The 22,245-nt window shown below is 40.8% G+C and overlaps 1 protein-coding gene across 8 annotated transcripts in view; it reads right to left on the minus strand.

Annotated features, from left to right (window-relative positions):
- Positions 1 to 22,245, minus strand: part of EBF1 (EBF transcription factor 1) — a 379,633-nt gene that overhangs the window by 335,982 nt on the left and 21,406 nt on the right. For all 8 annotated transcript variants that reach the window (XM_074361007.1, XM_074361003.1, XM_074361006.1 and 5 more), the window contains exon 6: positions 19,010 to 19,078. In XM_074361007.1, coding sequence (XP_074217108.1) covers positions 19,010 to 19,078 — 69 coding nt within the window. The remainder of the gene's footprint in view (positions 1 to 19,009; positions 19,079 to 22,245) is intronic.

Here is a 22,245-nt window from a genome sequence, read left to right on the forward strand (position 1 = left end):
CTCGCTTAAAGTAAAGGCTTATTAGACATAAAATAAGAAATGAAGGAAAGCAAACAAAAAATAGGAAAGCGTGAGAAGGCCTATTCTTTACCTGGAATTCTCAGAAAGTCATTATCCATGAGACTCACAAGTTTGTTTCCTTGAGGATCCGTCAAAATATTATGTTTATAGGAAAGAGCTCAAGAATTTCAAATTTAAAAATAGATATAGATATACAGAACCTTATTCCTATCCTGGACGAAGTTTTGTTTCTCAGTCTCTTATCTCCGCATGTAACCACAAAGGAAAAAAAGAAGAAGAATTTTTTGAGATTTCGGTGAGATTCTAATTTCTTTAAGCTTAAGGGATATATACTGTGTTCTCCCATACTAGCACAGGATACAAGCAGACACAGAATTTTATAGCTTCATTCTAAAGATAATCAGGGTTATTTGGCCTTAAAGAAAATTAACCTCCTCAAAAGTACATTCACAATGTGGATCTGCTGACAATTAACAAGTATTTCATGAGCATGTGCTATGTGCAACTCAGTGTGCCTTCATACAGGTACCAGCATTTAGGCGGCTTCATCTGGAACACAAGTGTAAACCAGAGGAACCTGGTTAGACAGCTCTGGGATGTCGTGAAGGTAGCCTCTGCTGATGGCCCTCTGGGGTTACTGTCTCATGTATTTGTCCACATGCCTCACATTTTACAAGCCTACAATTTTCTTTTTACTAGATCCCCTTCTCATTTTGCACAAGTTATGCTACCAATAAATTTAAATATACCAATTCAATTAGCCTTGTAAGGGACAGCGTCTTAAGACCTCACCCCATGGCCCCCTGCCTTCAAATAAATCTTAGCAATAGACGTGGGCTGTGCTGACTGCCTTAGCTTATCACCTAGCTGATACCCAGGCCAAGGTAATAGAGGAGGAGTAAAAGTTCGTTGAAAATATTGTTGGTGGTTTCATTCTAACTGTGAGGCTGCTATTTGCAGCACAGCACATGCTGCCCAAGCAATGTTTAATAATAGGCTACTGTCCAATGTTACGGGTAAGAAATCACCAGATTTATAGTAGAGAGGATTAAAATCAGTGAGAGAGAAGGAACCTTAAAGATCCTGAAATGTCCAATCCTCTCCTTTTATAAATGGCAAAACTGAGACCCAGAGAAGTTACAAGACTTGCTGAGGCTCACACATCTGAACAACAGCAGAGGCAGTATTAAAAACCAGGTCTCCTGTGTCCTGGTTCAGCATATGCCAGGTTGCTTCTCGTTTCCATTATAAATGAACCATCTGACTTCAGCATGAGCAAGTTAACGTATCAGGCCTATAGGAGAACCAACGCATGCTGGCTCCTTAACAAAAGGGCATTCCTGAATTTGGGTTTGTGATAGAGGTAGCGGTATCTTGATGATCAAAAATTAGCACAGTAGGGCACTGATCTACACTGAATCTGATGTATAATGAATTACTTCAGATCTTATGCTGGGAGTGGGGCAGGGGGCCAGGTGATGGCAGGAGAAAGATGAATGACTCAGTGGACTTGGTGGTCCAATGGACTCAGTGGACTTGGCAAAGAGAAAGGGAGTCCCCAAGAAATGCAATTGCCTTACTAAGTGAGTCGCCTGGAAGTGCCACATGGTACCCCGAGGGCAGTCCCCACTCAGGAACAGGGGCTACAATTTATGTCATACAGGAGATGCTTCATGAACATTTACTGAATAAATTAACGTGCTGGTTCGTTTCTCCTATTTGAGGTCAATGAAATCAATGGGTGTTTGTACTCATCGCCTCTGTGAGTGAAAACAATGGTTCCCAAACAAGACTAGCCCCCATGATGAAACAATTTTTATAGATTTAGCAGAATTATTCTTTCCAGGTTCCAACATCCAAATATTTGGGAGCACAAGGGAATTTAGATCATTGACTTGTTTATGACCATTTGGGAAGAGGAAAAGAGAAGATGTATCAATTTGAAATTTCATGTTTTTAAACTACAGCATTAGCCCTAAGTGACCAGATCGTGGATGCAGGAAAGGAAGACTTCGCCCCTGGCTGCAGTCAGTCACATAGCTAAACCAAGATGGAAAACCTCAAATTCTTCCAAATCAGCCCAGTCACTTAGGCAGTCCAGACAGGCATGTAATTCAGAGGCTGAGATACCTGTGGCTTCCTCCTCTCCCCCACATCCTGAGGAGGTACAAAAGCTGCCGATGACCCACTCCCACCCCCAGCTTCCCAGGTGAATGCCCCCTTGCCTTCTGGAATCACTCTTGGGCAACTCAGCTGGGGACTAACCCAGGGTGCTGACTCCCCTCAGCACCACACCCAAGCCTTCTGCCCCTCCTCAGTGGTTCACCAGGGGTGACAGCCCTGCTCAGGCAACACTGGGCACAAAGTCCATTTACAGTAGGGGGAAGTTCGGCGTACTTTTTTTACCCCCTTTCACTATGATTTCTTCAGAATTATATTCTACAACAAAGCCTCATTTCCTTTATTATTATTTCTGGAAAGGACAGTTTATTAAATTTGTTTAGGTTTAAATATAAGATAACTTCTTAAAATGAGGACTTACTTCAAAAATTGCCAAGATCTATATTTACGCACGTCGGTGCCTTCCCAAGAAAGGTAAGGGTCAGGGACAACTGCTCACGACGAGATGTCTAGAACGAACTTTTCTGAAATTCCCACTGAAAGACGACTATTGATGAAGTATCTCTGACATTTGTAAACAGAAATGGCTACTTCTTGCAGCGTGATGACATACCATGAGCAAGCATGGTTGGAAATGAATGAAATATGTGAGCTTTTAAAAATAAGGTAGTATTTTTAAAAGGAGGTATTCTGTTGCTTCCTCCTCCCCATGACTGTTACACTTTCTTAGACACAATTTACCATGTGTTCCTTGTATGTGCTGTGCACCACGCTGGGCTTTGTTGGAGATACTGAGCTCACAGGTTTCTTTGGACCCAGATCCGGAAAATGCAAGTTCCACACTTCCCTGAGGCTGATCTCACACAAGGTGAAGCGGAGAGCAGAGTGGGACCCAGATGACCCAGGGTAGTGGCAGAAAAGCCACTGGAATCAGAGCCAGAAACTTGGCTTAAGGTCCTGGCTCTGAGGCTAATTAGATCTTTGGGCATCATTACTGAGCTTCCCTTGGCCTCAGCTTTCTCATCTGTAAAATGAAGGGACTTCACTCTAATCTCTGAGAGTCCATTCAGCTCAAATAAAAACCTAGTCTCTTCCTACAACAACCAAGATTCCTTAGAAAACCTGCCCTTGAGACTTGACTAGCTTATTTATTAGCTTCATGAAGCTAAACTATTCATCCTCCATCTCCAGGAAATGGGTACCAACCCCTGCTTATCTCACAGGGTTGCCATGAGAACTAAAATGATTTAGGTCAAAAGAGTATGAATGTAAACTGAAAAGAGCCAAGCCCAAGTAAAATCTTTATTTCATTCCCTCGGAGAGGTAGATGAGTGAGTTAAGACAGAATTAAAGCGTTAGCCTTCTCAAAGTTATGTATGGCTTAGGAAAGACCAAAAGCGCTTAGCTAAAGAGATGAGGCTCTAACAGTAGAATTCCCAGCATCAGCCAGAGCTGGGTGGGAAAACCTTGCCTGTCACCTTAAGAACTCCGCAAATGTTCCATATTGTTTTTAAACCCAGCTGTTTAATCAAGCCTCAAGGAGACTTTTCTGGTGGAGCTCAGAGACTTGCAGAAACTACAAAGGATATCTAAATGGGGCAGCAGGATTGGGGGGCGGGGTGGGGGAAGTCAGTAAATGATTTGTTAATGAATCAAGATCCTACATATCATTCCTGGAAATCCTCACATTATTTTAGGCCCATCAGCAGAAGCATAAGGCAAGCTTAATAAACCACAGGATGCGAAAAATTCATGGTGATGGCACACACCCGAGAAGTCTCCAGCTGAGGGGGACCCTTGGGAAACAGGCAGCCTACCCCAAGCCCTGTCTTGAAAACAGACAGATGAAGCTGCCTGCTAGAAAACTGAGAACCCCTTTCACTTTTCCACACAGAGTTGTTTGTGGGAGTCCCTGGATTCATTTATAGCTGAGAGAACAAGAGAAGCCACCTTCAAAATCCAGTTTCAGTAGACCTGAATCCTTCTGGAAACCCAAAGCCGCTACACCATTTAGCATCCCCGGAGAATAGGAGCCAGAGATAAGATTAATCCAACCCAGTGGAAAGAAGGGCCACTGTAGAACCTGGGCTAATTCCTTAGTAACATTCAGCCCCTGCCACACATTTTCCTTCTCTGTCATTTCCGTGTACCTTGGAACTTGAATTCGTAATTCATATCCCTATTTTAAATTCCCACCTCTAAGGGAGCGTATAAGGAATACTGACACATCTGTGTCAAGAAATTGCCAAACAGGTACAGGGAAAGGACCGGAGTTCCTTCCCCCCAAATTCGGGGGCTGCATACCTGGCTTATAGGACTTGCTAGTTCTTATGACCTCCAAACCCCCAAGGGACACTCCAGGGACACAGCCACTCCGACCAATGTAGCCACCATTTCAATCAGGCCCCCTCTAACAACTTACTCCTAATTTCTACAATATCTAGGTGGCAACCGAAGCCCAGTGAGTACTTGTAGATACAAATGAAAGCTTGCTAAGACCACTGTGTCTGAGAAACTGAGAAATTCCCAGGCAATCTACTCTGAGCAGCACACAAAAATAAAAGCACTTGGGAAGAAGAGAAACAGACATACGATGTAACGATTTCCTGAAATTCCGTATACCAAACCTCCATGACATGTCAAGGAATCTGACCTAATTCTACCCTGATTATTTTGGGTATGTTATTACTCGTGCTGCAGAAACATTTTTAAGCCACTGTCTGTCAGCAATTTGATGAAGGAAAAAACGAACATCTCACAAGAAATGTTGAGAGCACTGTGATTTGAAAGAAACTACTGTTAGTAAACTAAACAGCACTCTAAGTAAAGGAAATTACCGCTGTTAAGACACACTGTTCTGAGAATTATCAGGAAGAGTCCTGAAACACTAACACTGACGTATATAAGAAATTATTCAAGTATGCATTTGAGTAATTCTGCATTTTAATTTAACCCTTTGAAACATTAATCAAACCGTGGCTAATTACAGGAATTAAGGAATTAAACGATGGAATCTTCTAAAAGATATTATTTTAAAAAGGCAGTTTATACAATTACTTGTATAGATGTTTGCTTTAAAGAGGAAAACAGTTCTACTGTAATGAAAAGGGTCTTAGAAAATTAAATTAACAAGGGGGGACCAGGCTGATATGAAACTAAATTAGCATCAAATGCAAATTACAGGGTACTTAATGGTAGAAACAGGTGCAGAGAAGAACCCTAAATGAGATAAATGAATAAAACATCCCTCTCCACAAATGTGGAAGCTGACACAAAGTCAATGATATGAATAATTCAGCAGCCTCCACACTGCTGTTGAGGTCAGCTTGCCTTGACCTTTGAAACAGGAAGTAAAATTCAGTTCAAATTTGAGTGACTGGAAATATAACAGTTATTTGTTTTTTTATATTAAAAAAACCCACAGAATTTTTTTTAATAGAGATACAGGAAATACACAATAGAATTACAGTTTTAACTGAAGAGATATTGCATAATCAAAGTTGTTGGTAAACAAACAGAAAAATTGTTAGATGAGATTTTTCCACAAATCATGTTTCAGTATGGAAATTCTAAAAATAAAACAAGTAAACACATATATGTAAAAGTAAACGCTTACTGATCAAACTGCCTGTGAGAGTAAATTTCTAAATGTTTACGCTTTCTTCATAATATTTTATGGTGCTGATGTCAATGTAAAAAAAAGTATGTTATGATTTTTTTAAGTAGCCATATATTTTTATGCATTTTTACATAATGCAAAATAATGGCTCACATTTATTAGACAAAATTTGGTTAAACTAGATTTTTAAAAATCTTTATGGAGCTGTTCTTTTTTTTAATCCTTCAAACCCTGATTTAATAAATGTTGCCTCCCCAAAATAAGGTTATCTTATAAAAATGCAACCCGGGTTCAAAAAACAAATCATCCCCATAACTGAATATCTGCTGTGGTTTTATGTGTCTTTTATGCTTCTCTTCCCCCTTCTTTGCATGCTTCAAAAGTCTTTTGTACAGTCAACTTGTGAAAGTCCTTTCCTTATTTCAAATCGAATTTGGTGCTGCTAAAGATTAACATGGTATGACAACAAGCCAATTTCTACAAGCCTGAAGGACAGCAAAATGCATGTGTATATCACCCTTATCATTATTTTACAGGATGGCATCAAAGATGTTTGATAATATTGGTTATCTCTGCCCTCCAATTGGTCCTATTCTTGGGACCCACAACTTGGCTACCTACCTTTCATCTATCTTCTGTGCTTGTCAAATAGAAGATTTTGTTGAAAGATGAGCCTAATTTTATTTCCTAGATTTACAGAGGGTTAAACACACACACACACACACACACACACACACACACACACACACTCCCCCCACAGCCCAGACATCTACGAGAAAGCAATGGTAAACTAGTCCACAGCATAATTACCATAGGAGGAAGTTTGAGATATGCTCACTCTAAATCCAAGAGCCCGGCAGAGGCAAAATGAAAGATGCGGGGTGTGTTTCTTTTTAATTATTATTATTATTCTATCGGCTAAATCACTCCTCACTCGACATTTAATAAAGGGTGATAGACCAAACACGGCTGATTTGGAGCTTGGCGTAATGACCGACCTGAGTGAAGGTTTGTGTACAGAGTGGCTCCCCATTAAATAGGGCTCTGTGGAAGCAGCTGGTTCTCATTTTGAAACAACCGGTTTCTCTATCCCCAAGTGCTAAAGAAAATAATCCTTGCAATCTATGACTACACACTTTCACAGAGGCAGCAATGAGAATCTGATTGTGGAGATAATTAAAGTCATTCCTGGAACTTCCAAGAAAAAAAAAAAAAAAACCGGGAGGAAAGAGGTGGGATTGAAAGAAAGAATAGTCAAATGATAGTGTTTAAAATTAAACTATGACAAATCATCTGGAGGGGAGGGGGAGGAGGAGGAATCCCCACCCTTCACGCAGCTGGGTGGGAGCAGCTCTGTTTTCTCCCCAGTCCGCAGCTCCAAGGGGAGGCTGAGATGCCATTAGTCAGGGCCACGGCCCCCAGTGTCCCGCTTGGACGCAGCCCGGGAAACTCCTTATCAGTGATGGCACATCACGATGAGATTTTTTTTTTTTTTAAGTTTCAAAGCTTAAATAAAATAGCCGGGGTTGGGGGAGAATCCCATCTGGATTCTTCAACAAATAGTCATTCTGGCTGATCTGAAATTCTGAGATTATTTTAACATTAAGAAAAACCAGAGAACAGAGCAGACATTGGAAGGCACACTTCTCACAGTCACGAGGAGAGCTTGTTTTTTGTCTCTGATTTGTTTTGTTTTAACGCTGTGCAGTTCCATTAAGAACCCATGCTCCGATAGTCTGAGTGACATTCGGCCGAAGCTACGTTCCCTGCGCGCCTGCAGATTCCATGGGCTTGGGGGAAACTAAAAGATGTGTAATCTGTCTGTCTGCACTATCGGCCTGTAACAGGAAGAAGAGAGTGGCTCAGTCAGGACGATCCGGGGCCTCTCAATTAACCTGATTAGTTCAGCACATTGCTCTCAAGAACGACACCTTATCTTGAAAATAAGGGAGAACGTCCTCCCTCGATAGAGGCAGGAGCCCTCAAAGCCACAAAGACACAGCCTGTCCAACGTGAGCCGCCTCTGCTTCTCCCTCCTCCCGGCTCGCAGGTCAGGGAGATGGGCAGACGTGGCGCCTGATTGGATTTTGTGTCCTAAGGACAGGAGGCAAGCTCCCGTCTGCCCAGGTGGCCTTGGAGAAGTCTGGGAAAAGGGATGCCCTGTGGGCAACTTCAAGCCCCTTCTTTCAGAGTCAACCAGGCACATGATGGGATTGGGGTGGGGGACAGGGGGGTTGGAGGGGGGGGTTCATTAACCCTTCAGTCACCAGAGTAGCACATCAATATTATACCTGCCTGAAAGAAGAAATGGTGAATTCTCAAGTCTTCTAACATTATATAAAACAAAGGAACTGCTGAAACATATGTTACCCAAACACTGATTTCATGTTTGATATAATAATGGGAGACTTCCAAGGTGCCATACAAAAATAAAGGTTTCCCCAAACTCTCTGAAATCTGCCTGCTTGCAAAGGATCCTGTATGTATGTGTGTGAGTGTGTTAAATTCACATCACCGTGTGTAATAGACATACTAGTTAACAGGATATATTCTTGAAAATGTGCTTTGTGCGAATGCCAACAGCCGGGTTTTTCACTTACTTGTCTGCTCTGTGATTTACTTGATCAATTAAACAGTTAGGCAATGAGGGGATTTGCATGGTAATCGTGTGAAGATTAACATTTTTAAGTGTAACAAATTTAATATTTTTAGCTCACATTTTTCTGTTCCTCGTCCTTCTTGAATGGCAGTGCCTTTTCACTTTACTATGTAGTTGTAACAAGCCTGTCTTTATGCAGAGCGACGAGACCACCAGATTCAGCAGCTGCATTTCTAGCTCCTTTCTTGCATTTTACAAAAACATACTCTAAGCATCTACTACACAGCAGTGAGACAGCTGGCCTGAGCCCTGGGAACACAGCAGCAACCAACACCCATCCACCACTGCCCTCTGGGGCGTCCAGTCTACCTCCTAAAGAGTTTATTTGCCTCAGCAGCACCAAAGGGAACTAAAATTAGACTTTCATAGCTGGAAAGCATCTCAGAGATCTTTTCATTCCAGCCCTTATTTTAAAAACAATAGCCACCTTCTACTGAATATGATTCATGTGCCAAGCATTGTGCTAAGTGTTCTCCATGCATTATCTACTTATTTCTGACCACAGCCTATCAGGTAGGAGCTCCTGGTCTCACCCAGGTCTTACAGATGAAGAAACTGGGGCTTACAGAAGTTAGATGATCTGCCCACAGCCCCAGAGTTAACACCGGCAGAGCTCAGATTTGATCCCAGGCGGTCTCCCTCCACAGCCTGTGGTCTTAACCGATGTGTAGCCTGTCTCAGAGGAGAGCGATAAAACCACGGAGTTTGCCCAAATGCAGTACCACGGAGCAAGAGCTAACAGGCAACTTCAACCCAGGGAGATTTTTCCCTCTGCATCCTGATCTCCATCTATCTGAAATAACATTCTTCTACTTTAAAAAAAAAAAAAAATCAGTGTGTTCTTTTTCACACTTACTATTCCAGTTTTTTTTTTTTTCAACTCTGAGACACTGAAAGCTCCGTGTTATTCATGGTTATGTCTCCAAGCCTGGAAACAGTGTGCGGCATATAGTAGACACTCAATAAATATTTGTGGAAAGAAATCTATGAGTGAATCCTCACCAAGGGGACTTAGCCACCATAATAAACTTCAGTAAGGTAACTCTGCTTATTGGACAGTTCCATGGCAATCATCACATTGAGAGCAATAATCCATATGGAATAGATTATATTCAGATTACAAGAGCTGCCTGATTTCAAGCACCTAATATGTGCCAAACCCTGTGCTAGTTGTTTTAACCCACACAACTCTTTAAAATCAAGATGACTTTTCCCATTTCAAAGATGAAAAAGTTGAATCCCCTGAGGCTCAGGTATTAGGTGGAGTGGTGGAAGGACTGGTTTCTCCTCCAATGGATTTCAAAATCAAGGTCTTTTCCATCATCTTCTGCCTTCTTCCCGACTTCACTCTGGTTTAGTGCCTGTTTTTTCCCCCAACAAAACACATAATTGTTTACTCATCAAATTAAATGAGGACACAAGAACTTCAATATTGTTCTAGCAATGGGGACAACAATTTATATTATGTTTTTAATTAGTTTTTTAATCCCAAAAGTTAAGTGCCAGATCTACTAAGAAAACTGTTTAGGTAAAAGGGTTTAGATTAATTCGTGGAAAGGATGAATCATGGATACCAAGAAAAATAAATGAGACTGCATGAAATACTGAAAACAGTATTTTTTTTTTCTTTCAACTGGGCAATTGAGAATGGAAAAAATCAGGCTGAGAGCTAGGACATGGAGTTTCTAATCACTTGCTTTGTCACTAATAAAGTTCATGTAGCTGTGTGCCTCAGTTTACAGATCTGTAAAATGGAGTTAATTCATGCTTTGGCATTTGTGTGAAAAGAATTCTTTGAAATACTACACCTTAAAGGTCTTCAAAAACTTTGCAAGTACCATTCAGAGGTAAGTTACAATTAAACTCTTAATGGTCAGGGATTTTGTTTGTTTTAAGGTGCTCCTGGGCCAGGATTCAGATGCTAGTCTTCAAGAAAACATATGGACGGCCAGAATAAGACACTCCCACTCCTACAGCCACAGAAAGAAGGACTCGATTTTCTGAAAGTTATTCTGAGATGTACTCCGTACATCTGAGACTAGAATCTGGCTTTGAGAAAACACCAAGACCATGAAGACAAACATGGGTTTTCGACATTGCAGTAGCTTCAAAGTTACCCAGGCTAACGCTTAGCCAACTTTCTTTTCTAAAGAACTTTCTAATAAGTAAGAGATTTCTCATTTCTCATCTTTGTTCCTGTCTTTGTAACGAGTGTGTGTGTGTGTGTGTGTGTGTATACATGTGAGAGTCACCAAACCTGACAAAAGTCCAGGGTTCTTCAAACTACCTTTTCCAATAGGGCATCCAAGACTATTAAAAATGACATTTAAGGACATTACCAACAGATGAGAATGCTAGTGAATGGGAGGCATATTAAAAATAAGAGGAAGTCACCAGTCTACTGAACAATAATAAGTAAATGGCGAGAAGCATGATTGATCTTCAGATAAAGTTTAAAAAAAAAAAAAAAGAGCTTTAGTCAAATCACGGTGGCCCTGGAAAGGCGGAGGGTGAACAACCTCTGACCATCAGAAAAGCTGTCCAGCTTCACTCCCACCTCCACGGCCTCGCCATCGGCCTGGAGAGAAGGCGCCATCCAGCATGGGCAACACTCGGGCCCTAACGGGGAGCGAGGATACCCGAGAAGGCAGTAGTGTCATGGAACAAAATAAGCTAATATTTCATTTCAATAACTTCCAATTCATTGATTAAAAAAGAAAAAAGTTATTTCAGCCTTGAAATGCCACGTCATGAGCATTCATACCCTACAGAAGGACTCTTAGGACCTCCTCTCCCATCTCCCCATATACAAACTATCAATATCTAGTCAATCAAGCAGCAGATAAGCAAAAAAAAGTTCTTGAGGGATTCTTGATATTGATTAAAGGGGCATTTTTTTTAAACCACTACAACCTTGACATGAGCCAAAATTTGAGACTCTTGCCCAAACCCTATACGCTATGCCTGGTGGCCATGTCCATATTAATAAATGCACACGAGCAATCTGATGACTATTTTCTCTTTTTCCCCACTCTCTCGGCACTGAAAGTGTTAAGGAAAACAATAAAAGAACAAGTAAGTGTACAGGGTAGGATTTACTGGCATTTACTTTTAATCTACGGCCCTTCACTCTGTAGCTTATCGGGCCTCTGTCAGTCCTTTTTCCTCCTTTATATTTCATGAGGAGCCCCCCATGCTGCTACTGAGAGACAGAGCCCAAGTGTCTATAAGCTTTTTGTCAGGTAAAAAGAGAAGAAAAAGGAAAGGAACAAGAGGAAAAGCAAAGCTAAGAGGCATCTATTAGATGTCACTCGGCTTTTGTATTCATGTCAATGATTCAGGATTAGAGTATTTGAAATAATCTTATTGAGAGGAATCAAAAGGCCCACCGAGTGAGAGCCTGCTCTGTGGCACACGGCAAAGGCACGAACAATATCTTATTAAAGATGTGTTGGCTAACACTATTACTTTATATTCTATTACAAAACTATTGTGCCTCCCACAGTTAGCAGGATGGTACAGTCACCGAGTGCCATTTTGGAGGTCATTGTGTGGGATCGAGCTATATAATTTGCCAGCTTGTCTAGCTAAGTCTTTCCAAGTAGGGTTTGGAGGCAAGTTTGGAACTGGAACCAAGCACTTTGCCTTCAAAAATCAAAATCCCCCAAGCACACTGAAGACCACTCTGTTCCCACTGAAAGCGTAGTATACATTCCACGGATGAAATGCCAATGGCATTCTCTTCCCCAGAACCAGTTTCATTAAGTTTGCATCATTTACCATATGTGACCCCCTGCCCCTCCATGAAAAATATGCAGGGTTTTTTTTTTCTTTTTGGCTTGATTCCCCTCCTCGTGAAAAATATGCGTGCACACACACACATACACAAACACAGATACACACTCAGCTTCACACATTAGCAGGGTTAAGGCAATTAAAATTCTATTACAATAAGTACGGTAACGTTAAAACCTTCATTTGCTCCTGGACAAAGGCTCGTAACCGGAGGAAGAGTTGGCTAGGGAGATTAATCTCCATCTACCCACACATTTCAAGGCAGCGAGCGACCAAAGACAAACCTGCACTGTTCACCATATTTCACTGGTTGCAATTGGAGTATTTAGGTCACTTTTATATTGTCCAGGATGGTATACAGTTACACAGTTTGTAAAAGGAGGGATGGGACAGTGGCAGGGGAAGGAAAAAATTAATAGTCTATTTCAGATAATACCTGATGTAAGTTAAAATGACCAAAATGCCATTTCTTTATACGCAGGAGCTTCTAAATGGAGTCTTTAAAATTTGGTCAATTTTTATTAAAGAGTTTTTCAGGTACAGGCAGTAGGGGAAAACGAGGGGGATTTATCAATGGAGAGCTGCACTTGGGGAGGGATGGGTTTGGTTTTTTTTTCCATTCTAAGCAATTTCTTTTAGAAAAGTAAAAGCAAATTTAATATAGTGATAGATTCTCATCACGAACTGACTGTGCAAAGTTGTCAGATGACACACAAGGGACTTTGTACTGCTTTTCTGTATGTTTCCTGAACTGTTACAAAAGCAAAGTTATGATGACACGGGATAAAAACCCACACCATGGGCTGACACCCGGGCCAGTTACACACATGCACTGCTGATTCTCTGAAGCTCCATTAAATGCACTTCTTGGAAGTGGCTGCCATTATTTCCTTTACAGGAAAACCACTGTTGTTCATTATACAGTGTCTGCAGTAGTATTATATCATGTAAAAGTACTTTGCATTATGATATATTGTCAGCATATTCGAAATCCATTTGAATGTATCCTGGTTATGTATTTGGGAATAGCTGATAGTAAATGGAATACAGACTGCTATTAGCGGATTGTATTCATTATTTTCTTATCACGGTAGCAAACTGCACACAAATGTACCGGCTCATCTCATATTCAGAATGGTATTATCTGATATGTGATAAAATTTAGAATGATCAACTCTCACATAAGTCTCATCGCTAATAATCACACGTGAATTCCCACTGAGAAAACAAATGTTTAAATACAGGAAGGGTTAATAAACAACCATAAATTCATGCTCAGTGTCAGCGCTGGCTTCTCACTTTGGGAAAAATGCAAAGCTCTCAGACCAACCAAAGGGACAGCAATTATCCTGCCTACGGCAATTTTAAAGGGTGGGTTCCTCCTCCTTTTGTTTTAACAGAGGATTCAAAGTTAGGAAATCAAGTGATATAAAAAAGGCTTATCAGAATTCTGAGAAATGTTATTTTTATGTCTGGTTCTTTGAGCCTCGGATAGCCATATGTGTCCCCTACAGAGTGATCATGTTTCATGGTTCTTCTAAAAACTGGATGAAGCCCCAAAACAGTAAGTTGAAAGGTCGATGAAATGAAGCCATGAAACTCTAAAAGCCTCATTTGCAACTTTAATAGAAGTGTACATTTATGTTCGTGTTAGTTGAGGACTTTCTTTTTACAGAAAATAAAGAAAAAAATGTTGTGAATTTTGGGATGGATGTCTGATGATAAAAGATAGAGGAAAATCATTTACTGCTGAGGGGCCCTGATAAGTTCACAATCTTAAGACTTAGAATAGATCCCATCCTGCTCCACGGTTAAAAAAAAAAAAAAACAACTAAATTATACCCTAACTCTGAAGTTTTCCTATTATACAGATGACATATATGTTATATAAATATATCTGGATCAATTTAATCAAGAAATTAGCTTGGTGATAAGACAACACTGCACTTTTATGAAAACCTATCACAGCACTTATACCTCTTAGAAGAAGAATGGATCTTAAACAAAATTGTTTCTCTGAACAAGTGTGATGTAAATCAACAGGTAAAATGGCCATTCTCATGTCTCACTCCTAAACATTCCATTTCAGACGACAATCATAAAGAAAACCCAATCAGTGTCACCTAAGTTAAAGGGATCTAGGTATGGAAGATCTTAAGAAAATTCTAGGAGGGTAAAAAAAGGGGGGGGGCTTTTTTAATTTTATTTTATTTTAGGAGACCCTTGGGTAAATGTAGCCTGAAGAACTAGTTCCAAACAGGCTAGGTCTTTCATGCTTCAGAATTCTTGGGGGTTTTTTTTTGTTTTTTTTTTAATTTTGCGTGTCAGGGCTTACGTCTCAAACACAGGTACAGAGATTCTTACAAATGCAAAAGAAAGGTCTGTTAAAGCTGCAATAAGTAAACCTAAAATCTTTAGAGTTATATTAATTGGTGGGATTTTAAAATCTACATTTTTAATATTGGCGGTGAGAAACTCAAAACTTGCTGATTACTCAAGCCACAACATATCCCAAAAGGACTATGTCCGGATTCGCACGAGACTGGAGAACGTAATTCGAGGAGGAGTTGCATCCTTTATTATTTCTATCTATTAAAAGAAAAAACCCCACTTGTCAACTTCTCAGGATCGACAGTAAATGGAAATAAAGAATTGGCCTCTCATTTTCTCCTTTTATTTAGTGGCCCAACACTCTCATCAGTTACACTGATCTCAAACTGAAAAGCCAAACAAACAAATGCCGAGCCGTCCCCTCTCCTGCCCCACTGGACATAAGTGACACAGATCTGGCCGGAAACTTGAGGATTCTATGCGAAAGGAATCCTACAGCATAATATGGAGGAAGAAATGTTTTTGTAAGACCGTCTGTATTCATCTGTGTCATTGTTCAAAGGCAGTTTAGTGAGTCCAAGTTTGGAAAATAAAGAGTTTCTTGAAGCAAATCTAGAAATGGATGGTGATCCTAACTAACTAGATAATGAATAACAGTCTGCACACTTCACATATTCAGTTCAAGCATTAATAAAGAAATTTCCACCTAGAAAATGGAATTTTTTTTTTTTTTACAGATTCAGAAAAACTGGGTTCCCAATTCAGACTACCCTATGTGACTTTTGTCATTATCATCTTTTCTGATTCTTATAAAGTAAACCTAATTAAGAACCTCCCTCATTAGTCTTCCAGAAAAATTAGCACAGCTTATGCTAATTACTCCTGCAAAATTTAATAAACTCGTTGAAATGGGAATAGTCTAATGAGGTTTTATTTATTGAACTAAGATAACTCCAAGGAAAAAGGTTAGGACACAAGGATATCCAATGTGGTAATAAAACTACAATTTATTCAATTTCTAAACACGAATTTTATTGCAAACCTTTTAAATTCAAATATGAGTTACTATGTGAATATGTTAAATCAGTCTCCACCTTAATCCAATAACTGCAAGTCATTTTTTGCTTTTTCACTTTAACAATAATTACCACACATAGCCCTTTACCTCAACGATAATGAAATTTGCTGTTATTAGTTCCTGGTCATCAGCTATTAAACATAACATATTTGACTTTTCCCGTGTCTGCACAACTCAAATATCGAGATCAGTGGGCAAGCCTAGTTTATATAATTCTCAATCAAGCCATTTGGCATCAGGCAGAAATACGGCCTGGCGGTCAACCCCAGATGCACATTTCGTACACTTACAGAAATCCTCCTCCAAACTTTTTCCAAGAGATTTGACAAATTGTCACAATTGTAAAAAAAAAAAAAAAAAAGTTTGGGTCATATGTTTCTTACTTTGTCGTATGCTGTGATAAAAGAATGAAGTGGAAATCCATTTCTAAATCACAGTATTGAACTTCTGATTTTGTTCATTTCACTTTTTTCATAGAGTAGGCCAAGCTGATGTCCCCACACCACTGGCAGCAATAATGCAGCCAAAATTTAGCACAGAAATAGCTTACCCTGCACCACTGCCGTATGACCAGAAAGCCTCTTCTATCAATCCTATAAATAGTTTTCCTGAATAACCACTGCTAAAAGTCTTTTGACTGATAAAAATAGCAGTGTTCTTCCAAAATCCGAAGGACAAGCAAAGGGAGGTAAAAATTATTGGTGCCCAAAAGGTGACTGCGTGTTCAAATTATGCTAAATCCGAACACAAGGATTGCCTGTCCCCTCAGCTCTATAATTGCATATTGTATGCGTCTTGTAAAAACAGTTACTATTGCTACTGAATGCAGGTCCCATAACCTATGTCTGCAAAATATGCAGGGATTCACAATCATAAATCTGAAAGCAAATCAAACCCCAAGCACGTAACGCACATATTATGCAATCGGTAATATAGGATCAAATTGGAAACTATGAAATTCAAACACGGTTGCCATCATTTTTTTTTTCCCTTTGCAGCAATTTTATGGAATTGAAAAATCTTTTCTGTTTTGCCTTTCCTTGTGTAAGTTCTTTTCCTGTTGTTTCTCTCTCCTCTCATTGTTAAAAATGGAAGTTTCACATATCAGCATAGACAGGACTGGAGCTTTTTAAAACCTCTGGCAGACTGAAGGACAAATAAATTCTGAAGACTCAGATGCAAATGAAAATAGCTGAATGGGGGTTTGCATATCAGCTGGCATCACTGCTTGAAAAGACAGTTCATGGGAGACGGTGGCAGCAGCCAGCAAATTAACATATGCTGGGACCCGTGCAGATACCCTGGGTTTCAACCATTTTTTCAAGTGCTCCTCTCTTAAGAGACCAAGATTGGCTAACACTGTTTTCTACTTTGTCAAACCAAAAAGGAAAAAAAAAAAAAAAATGAAAAGGATAAATGTCATGAGTAATATCTCTAAAGCCACCAACAGTATAAAGTACATACTTATTTTGCCTAAATTGTTTGAACTCCCCCAGCCAAGAAAAGGTTTTAAGTACCCTACTGGGACAGATGCAAGGCGGCAACAATAGAAGCTGCCCTAATGCAATCCAGGTAACCCAATCCTGTTTCAAAAACACGGGCCGGGCTAATTACAGTGCTGCTGAGTCAAGTTTCTTATGCCATCGCAACCCACAGGAACAGGTCAAAATCAAATGTTACTCAAACCACAGTCATATCAACCTCCTATATCAGAGTCACGGCTTAAAACCAAACGAAGAACTTAAAAGCTTAACCCATTCAAAAGCAAAAAAAAAAAAAAAAGTGTTTTCATTGCTGGTGGCAAAGTAAGGTTCTTGTCATCATCTAAACCAAAAGAAACTGTGTGGCAGAACCAAATGCTGATAGTTTCAAAGTTTCGAGGACTATTTGGACTGGTCCTTCATCAGAACACTTTCTAACAGAAGGGTTAGAAAAACTTGCTTAACAAATGGTATTTTGAAGAGCTGTTTAAATGAAACAAATAACACAAAGCTTGTATTTATTTATTACCTTATTCATTTGAAGATTTATCTGCCATTGCAGAAGAAATTATGTGAATCGCATGTCTGCTTTTGTAGAAGAACATCCTATTCTAACTCCATGGGCAGCACACAACTTCACTACACGAAACTGCTGATGTGAACTCGGCGTCAAAATTATTCATCCTCATTTACCAAGCAATGGTATATGTTTTCAGTGAATATTAGTGAAAGATACTTAGTTAAAATATCTGATTGACATGTAAGCTTTATAAAGCTACTCGGCAATCAAAATTGTGTTTAAGCCTTAAGAATCCCAAAAGTCAAATTCAACAAGCGATGTTTCGACATAAATTACAATGAAGCAAACGCTTTTTCAGTTAACTGAAAAATGGCAGCGCAAGCTCCCAAAAGGTAGAGAACTGGAAAGATGGGGCAGGAGGGTGGTGGGTAGCTCAAAAATCAGTATTACCAGACTCAAAAGGGACTTTTGTTCAGACGCTGCTTTTCTCAATGAGGGATCAGTCAGCCTTATTTGCAAGACTCTTCCAGCTAGTGGAGGATGCTAGCTCCTTTCTTAGCTGACAACTGACAGTATCTATAAACCTTCCAGGCCATTTAACTCTCAATGAGTAATGCTATGTAACAAATGCTTTATCATACATGTTTCCATACAATGAATTTCAATAATTAAAATGTAAAACGAATATTTGGAATGCAACTTTGCATAATATGGGCACACACTGACTCGAAATTGCACCCAACAACTAAAACAGATTTACTGTTCTACAGTGATTTACTTGGTCATGTCAGATTAGTAATATGGATCTGTTTAAAAACACAATAATTAAGACAAGCAGGATAAATTAATCAACTTACAATGCAGTATGAACTACAATCAAACCCGGGAAATAACTGTAGAAAATCTTGGTTCACAGATCTCTTTAAAGCTGCTTTTATGCACAAATAAAACCTTAAAATGTAGATGGATTACGTCCAACAGAACTACTGTAGCTAAAAGTGATAATGATTCAAACATTTTTCAAATAAAACTTAAATATTTATAAGTATCCAACCACATTTCATAAATCACAAATTATTATTATTTTATTTCTGAAGCTTCCTGGCACAGCATGAAGATTGAGCCACAGAAAGTAAAGAAAGAAGAAAATATTCCTTTAGGAGCATGAATCAGACACAAAACTGGAGCAATCCAAGAAAACAGGCCTCCAAAGTACATTCCATATGGCTTTCCCAGGAATCACAAGAGCTCGGCGCAGCTGAAGTCATGACCAACAGGCACATTTCGGCCACATGCCTTCCTAACCCTCACCCACGAGCCACACAAGGCAGGTGTTTCATTATAATGAGGAATAAGGACCCAGTGAAAGTAGAACCATCCCTACCTGTCAATTATCACTGGATCTGAGGGAGTCTCATTTCGGTTGCCACAGCTTTTCTTGTCACAACAGCGGCTATGGAGCAAAAAGCGAGAGGATTTAGTACAACCATTACAATGTAAAATCGTCATTTAGGCAGACAGAAGGTTCAAATTGCTGGGTTGCGAACGCTGGAATTACCACAAAGCCATACCTGGCAATCAACGGATCCCTGGGACAGAAAATTCTATTTGGGTCACCTATGGGTTAATGGCCAGGCTTAACCTCTCCCTGCACAAAGGAGGGAGGGAGAGGGACTCTCACAGAGCCAGCACTGGCAGCCCGAAGATGGGGTCTCCCCATCACTGCCCGCGGCGTTGGAAGGGTTCACTGGGAGAAGCATTGTTATTACATCTACCCAATGAGAATATTCCGGGTTGTGGGTGGCTCACACGCTCTTCCCTCAAGATCACACTAATTGTGTGGAACGCGTCAATAATGAGGTATGAGTGATTTCTCCCCCTCCAGTCATCTTGTATTAAATGGATTCCTTTTTCTTCTCCTTTCTCTTTTATGGGAAATGTTTCCTTCCACCACAGCCTTCCCCAAATCCTGAAACTTTGTTTGCTTTCAAACCATCTTCGTGAGAATAAAAGTGCAGCGTAATAATTAAGGCAAAGAAGCAAGATAAAAGTGGAGGTCCGCAGGTCCTCTGGCTTTTGTGCCCTGCACCGGCCACTGTTTACGTTTTCTGGGAGCATCATGGACAATTGATCCAAAGGTTAGCAGAGCCCTCACAGTGGACGCTGTTTATTAGGTCCGAGAAAGGGCAGACATGGGCAAACGGAAGGCATCCACTATCAAAATCCCACCCCAGCTGTGACCTTAAGGTTGCCAGTTTTTTCTTAAACTGAGATGCTTCTAAAGGGTGAAAAATTAGGGTTTTAGAAAATTACCCGTAATCAGTGGAAAACTATCCATCTGAGACTTGTTTGCAAATTTAAAAAATGTGTCCATTGGCCAGTCTACACCTAGGGGCACACTATAAAAGCATGTATTTGATCATCAAGGTCAAGGAGATGAGGGAGTTATCTGAGCATTATTTATTACCCTGGGCCACAAATAAAATGCATACTTTTTTCTCCCTTTCTCTTACACAAGCACACACGTATGTACACACACACACACACATACACACACAGTCATTAGACTTGGTGAATCATAGAGCCTAAATTTAGAGAGCTGCTGGGGAGAACCAAACACTGAACTTCATTTCCAGGACCCAGAAATACACGCCTGCATAGGGAGTTCCTCCCCAAAGTTGGGAAGTCTCGCTCCTGTCTGTAACCCTATCTCTGAGAAGAGACTCAGCTTCCAAATCTGATGCTCAGTCTGTTTGTCTCTCGTATCTGCAGAAAGCAACAGCAAGAAATTTATCTCCTTTGTCAAGGTCCCAGCTAAAACCACTCCACCCGCCGCAGAGCCTCTCTCTCTTACTGGTTCAAGGAAACTTTTCCTCCTGGTCTGAGTTCTGCTACACTAGCACTTCGGGGATGGGAAGCCCAAGGGATCCCAATACCTAAGAGACAGATAAAGAAACAAGGGAACGAGAAGTACAGTGGTTGGAACGCGTGCAGAAAAATAATCCAAAACCCAAACTCCACCATCCCTGTATTCTCACCACCTACAGCTATATTTCAAAGGCTTGCCAGAAGAGCACGGTGGTTAGGAACACTGGCTTTGCAATCGGAGATGTCTGTGTCACCTCCAGTAAGGTATTCCTCCTGCTGGAGTCTTAACTTCCTCCTTTGTGAAATGGAGCGATTGTTGTACCCACCTCTAAGTGCGGGAGCACAGGTCTCCAAAAGCAGCCGGTTGACAGAGCCCGAGTCCCCTTTACCCAGTGAGAAAAGACATGGATGGAAAGGCCTATTTCTCCTTTCTATTTTCCATTTTTTTCCCCTTTCTTTTTCAAAACAGCGATTAGGCAGAACCCCACTAGTCAAACCCTCACCATTGTCCTGCCCAGAATAAAGGCCCTCCAGGGACTCTTCCAACTCGCGTGATGATAATTTCAGACTGGAATCTATGTATCTCAAGCCCATGTGACTCTCTCCCCTCATTCCCAAGTCACTTGCATTTCTCGCTTGGACTTCTGCGGTAGCCTCCCATCTGGCCTCCCTGCCTCCACTCTTTACTCACTGCAACAGCCAGAGTGATCTTCTCGAAAGGTCAATGGAACCATGTCCCTTCACTGCGCAAGACCTGTTAACGGCTTCCCAGCACACTCAGAATAAGTCTATGGCATGACATGGTGCCAGGCCACCTCCCACCCTCCTGTTGCTCTCCTCCGACTTGCCAAGCTCCCACCTCACTGGCCAATTTCAGGCTCTCGGATGGGCCACACTCAGTCTGACCTCAGGTTTGGGCCCAGGCAGGCTTCCCAGCCCAGACTACCCCTCCTCCAAGCCCTCTCCAGTTCCCCAGCCTCTTCCCTGACCCTCTTTAGGCCTCAGTCTCTAGCTAGCCTCAGAGAGGCTGGCCCTGACACCAGACAGGTTTCTCCTGGTTTTTCCTTGCAGGGCACTATACACAGTGCAAATTTTATTCTTACATACATATCTGTGTATTTTCTGTTACTGTCTTTCTCCTCCTCTCCCCCCTCCCCCTCTAACCCATATGCTTCATGAAAGAACACACTGTCAATTTTATTTACCTAATGAGGAGTGTAAGGCCTGGGACAGAATAGAGAAGCTCAAATATTGACTGAATGAATGAATGAATGACTTCATGAATGAATGCAATGTTCTGGGGGAAATACAATCCAAGAAAACAGGAAGGTGATTGACAAAGGAAGCCAAGCCGACCCTCCGAGCAGACACGACTGAGGGAAGGAGGGGTCACCCCGCCCCACCCCATACACCAAAGCCACCTCGCCCAAACAAGCGCCACACTAGGCCTGAGATTTGTCCTTCACCTTAAGCACTGTCTTCATCCCCTTGAAATAAAAGTGCCCTTGAGCTCAGCCAGATGAACTCAAGCACAGCCGAAGTGAGAACCACCCCTCTCTACTGAGCCCCAAGGGACCCAGAGCAAACGGCAGATGTGAAGAAATGTAGAAGGGAGGACAGACTAGAAATAAAATGGGGGTAATAAAGGGAGAGAGAGAAAATACGAATAAAGGGCTAGAGGTCACTTAATATTAAGAGAAAAAAAAAAAACTTTTTGCAACTATTTAAAATAGCCCAAGAGTTTTCCTGCCT

Source organism: Camelus bactrianus, chromosome 3, assembly GCF_048773025.1.
Source record: "Camelus bactrianus isolate YW-2024 breed Bactrian camel chromosome 3, ASM4877302v1, whole genome shotgun sequence".
In the NCBI taxonomy this organism is placed as follows: domain Eukaryota; kingdom Metazoa; phylum Chordata; class Mammalia; order Artiodactyla; family Camelidae; genus Camelus; species Camelus bactrianus.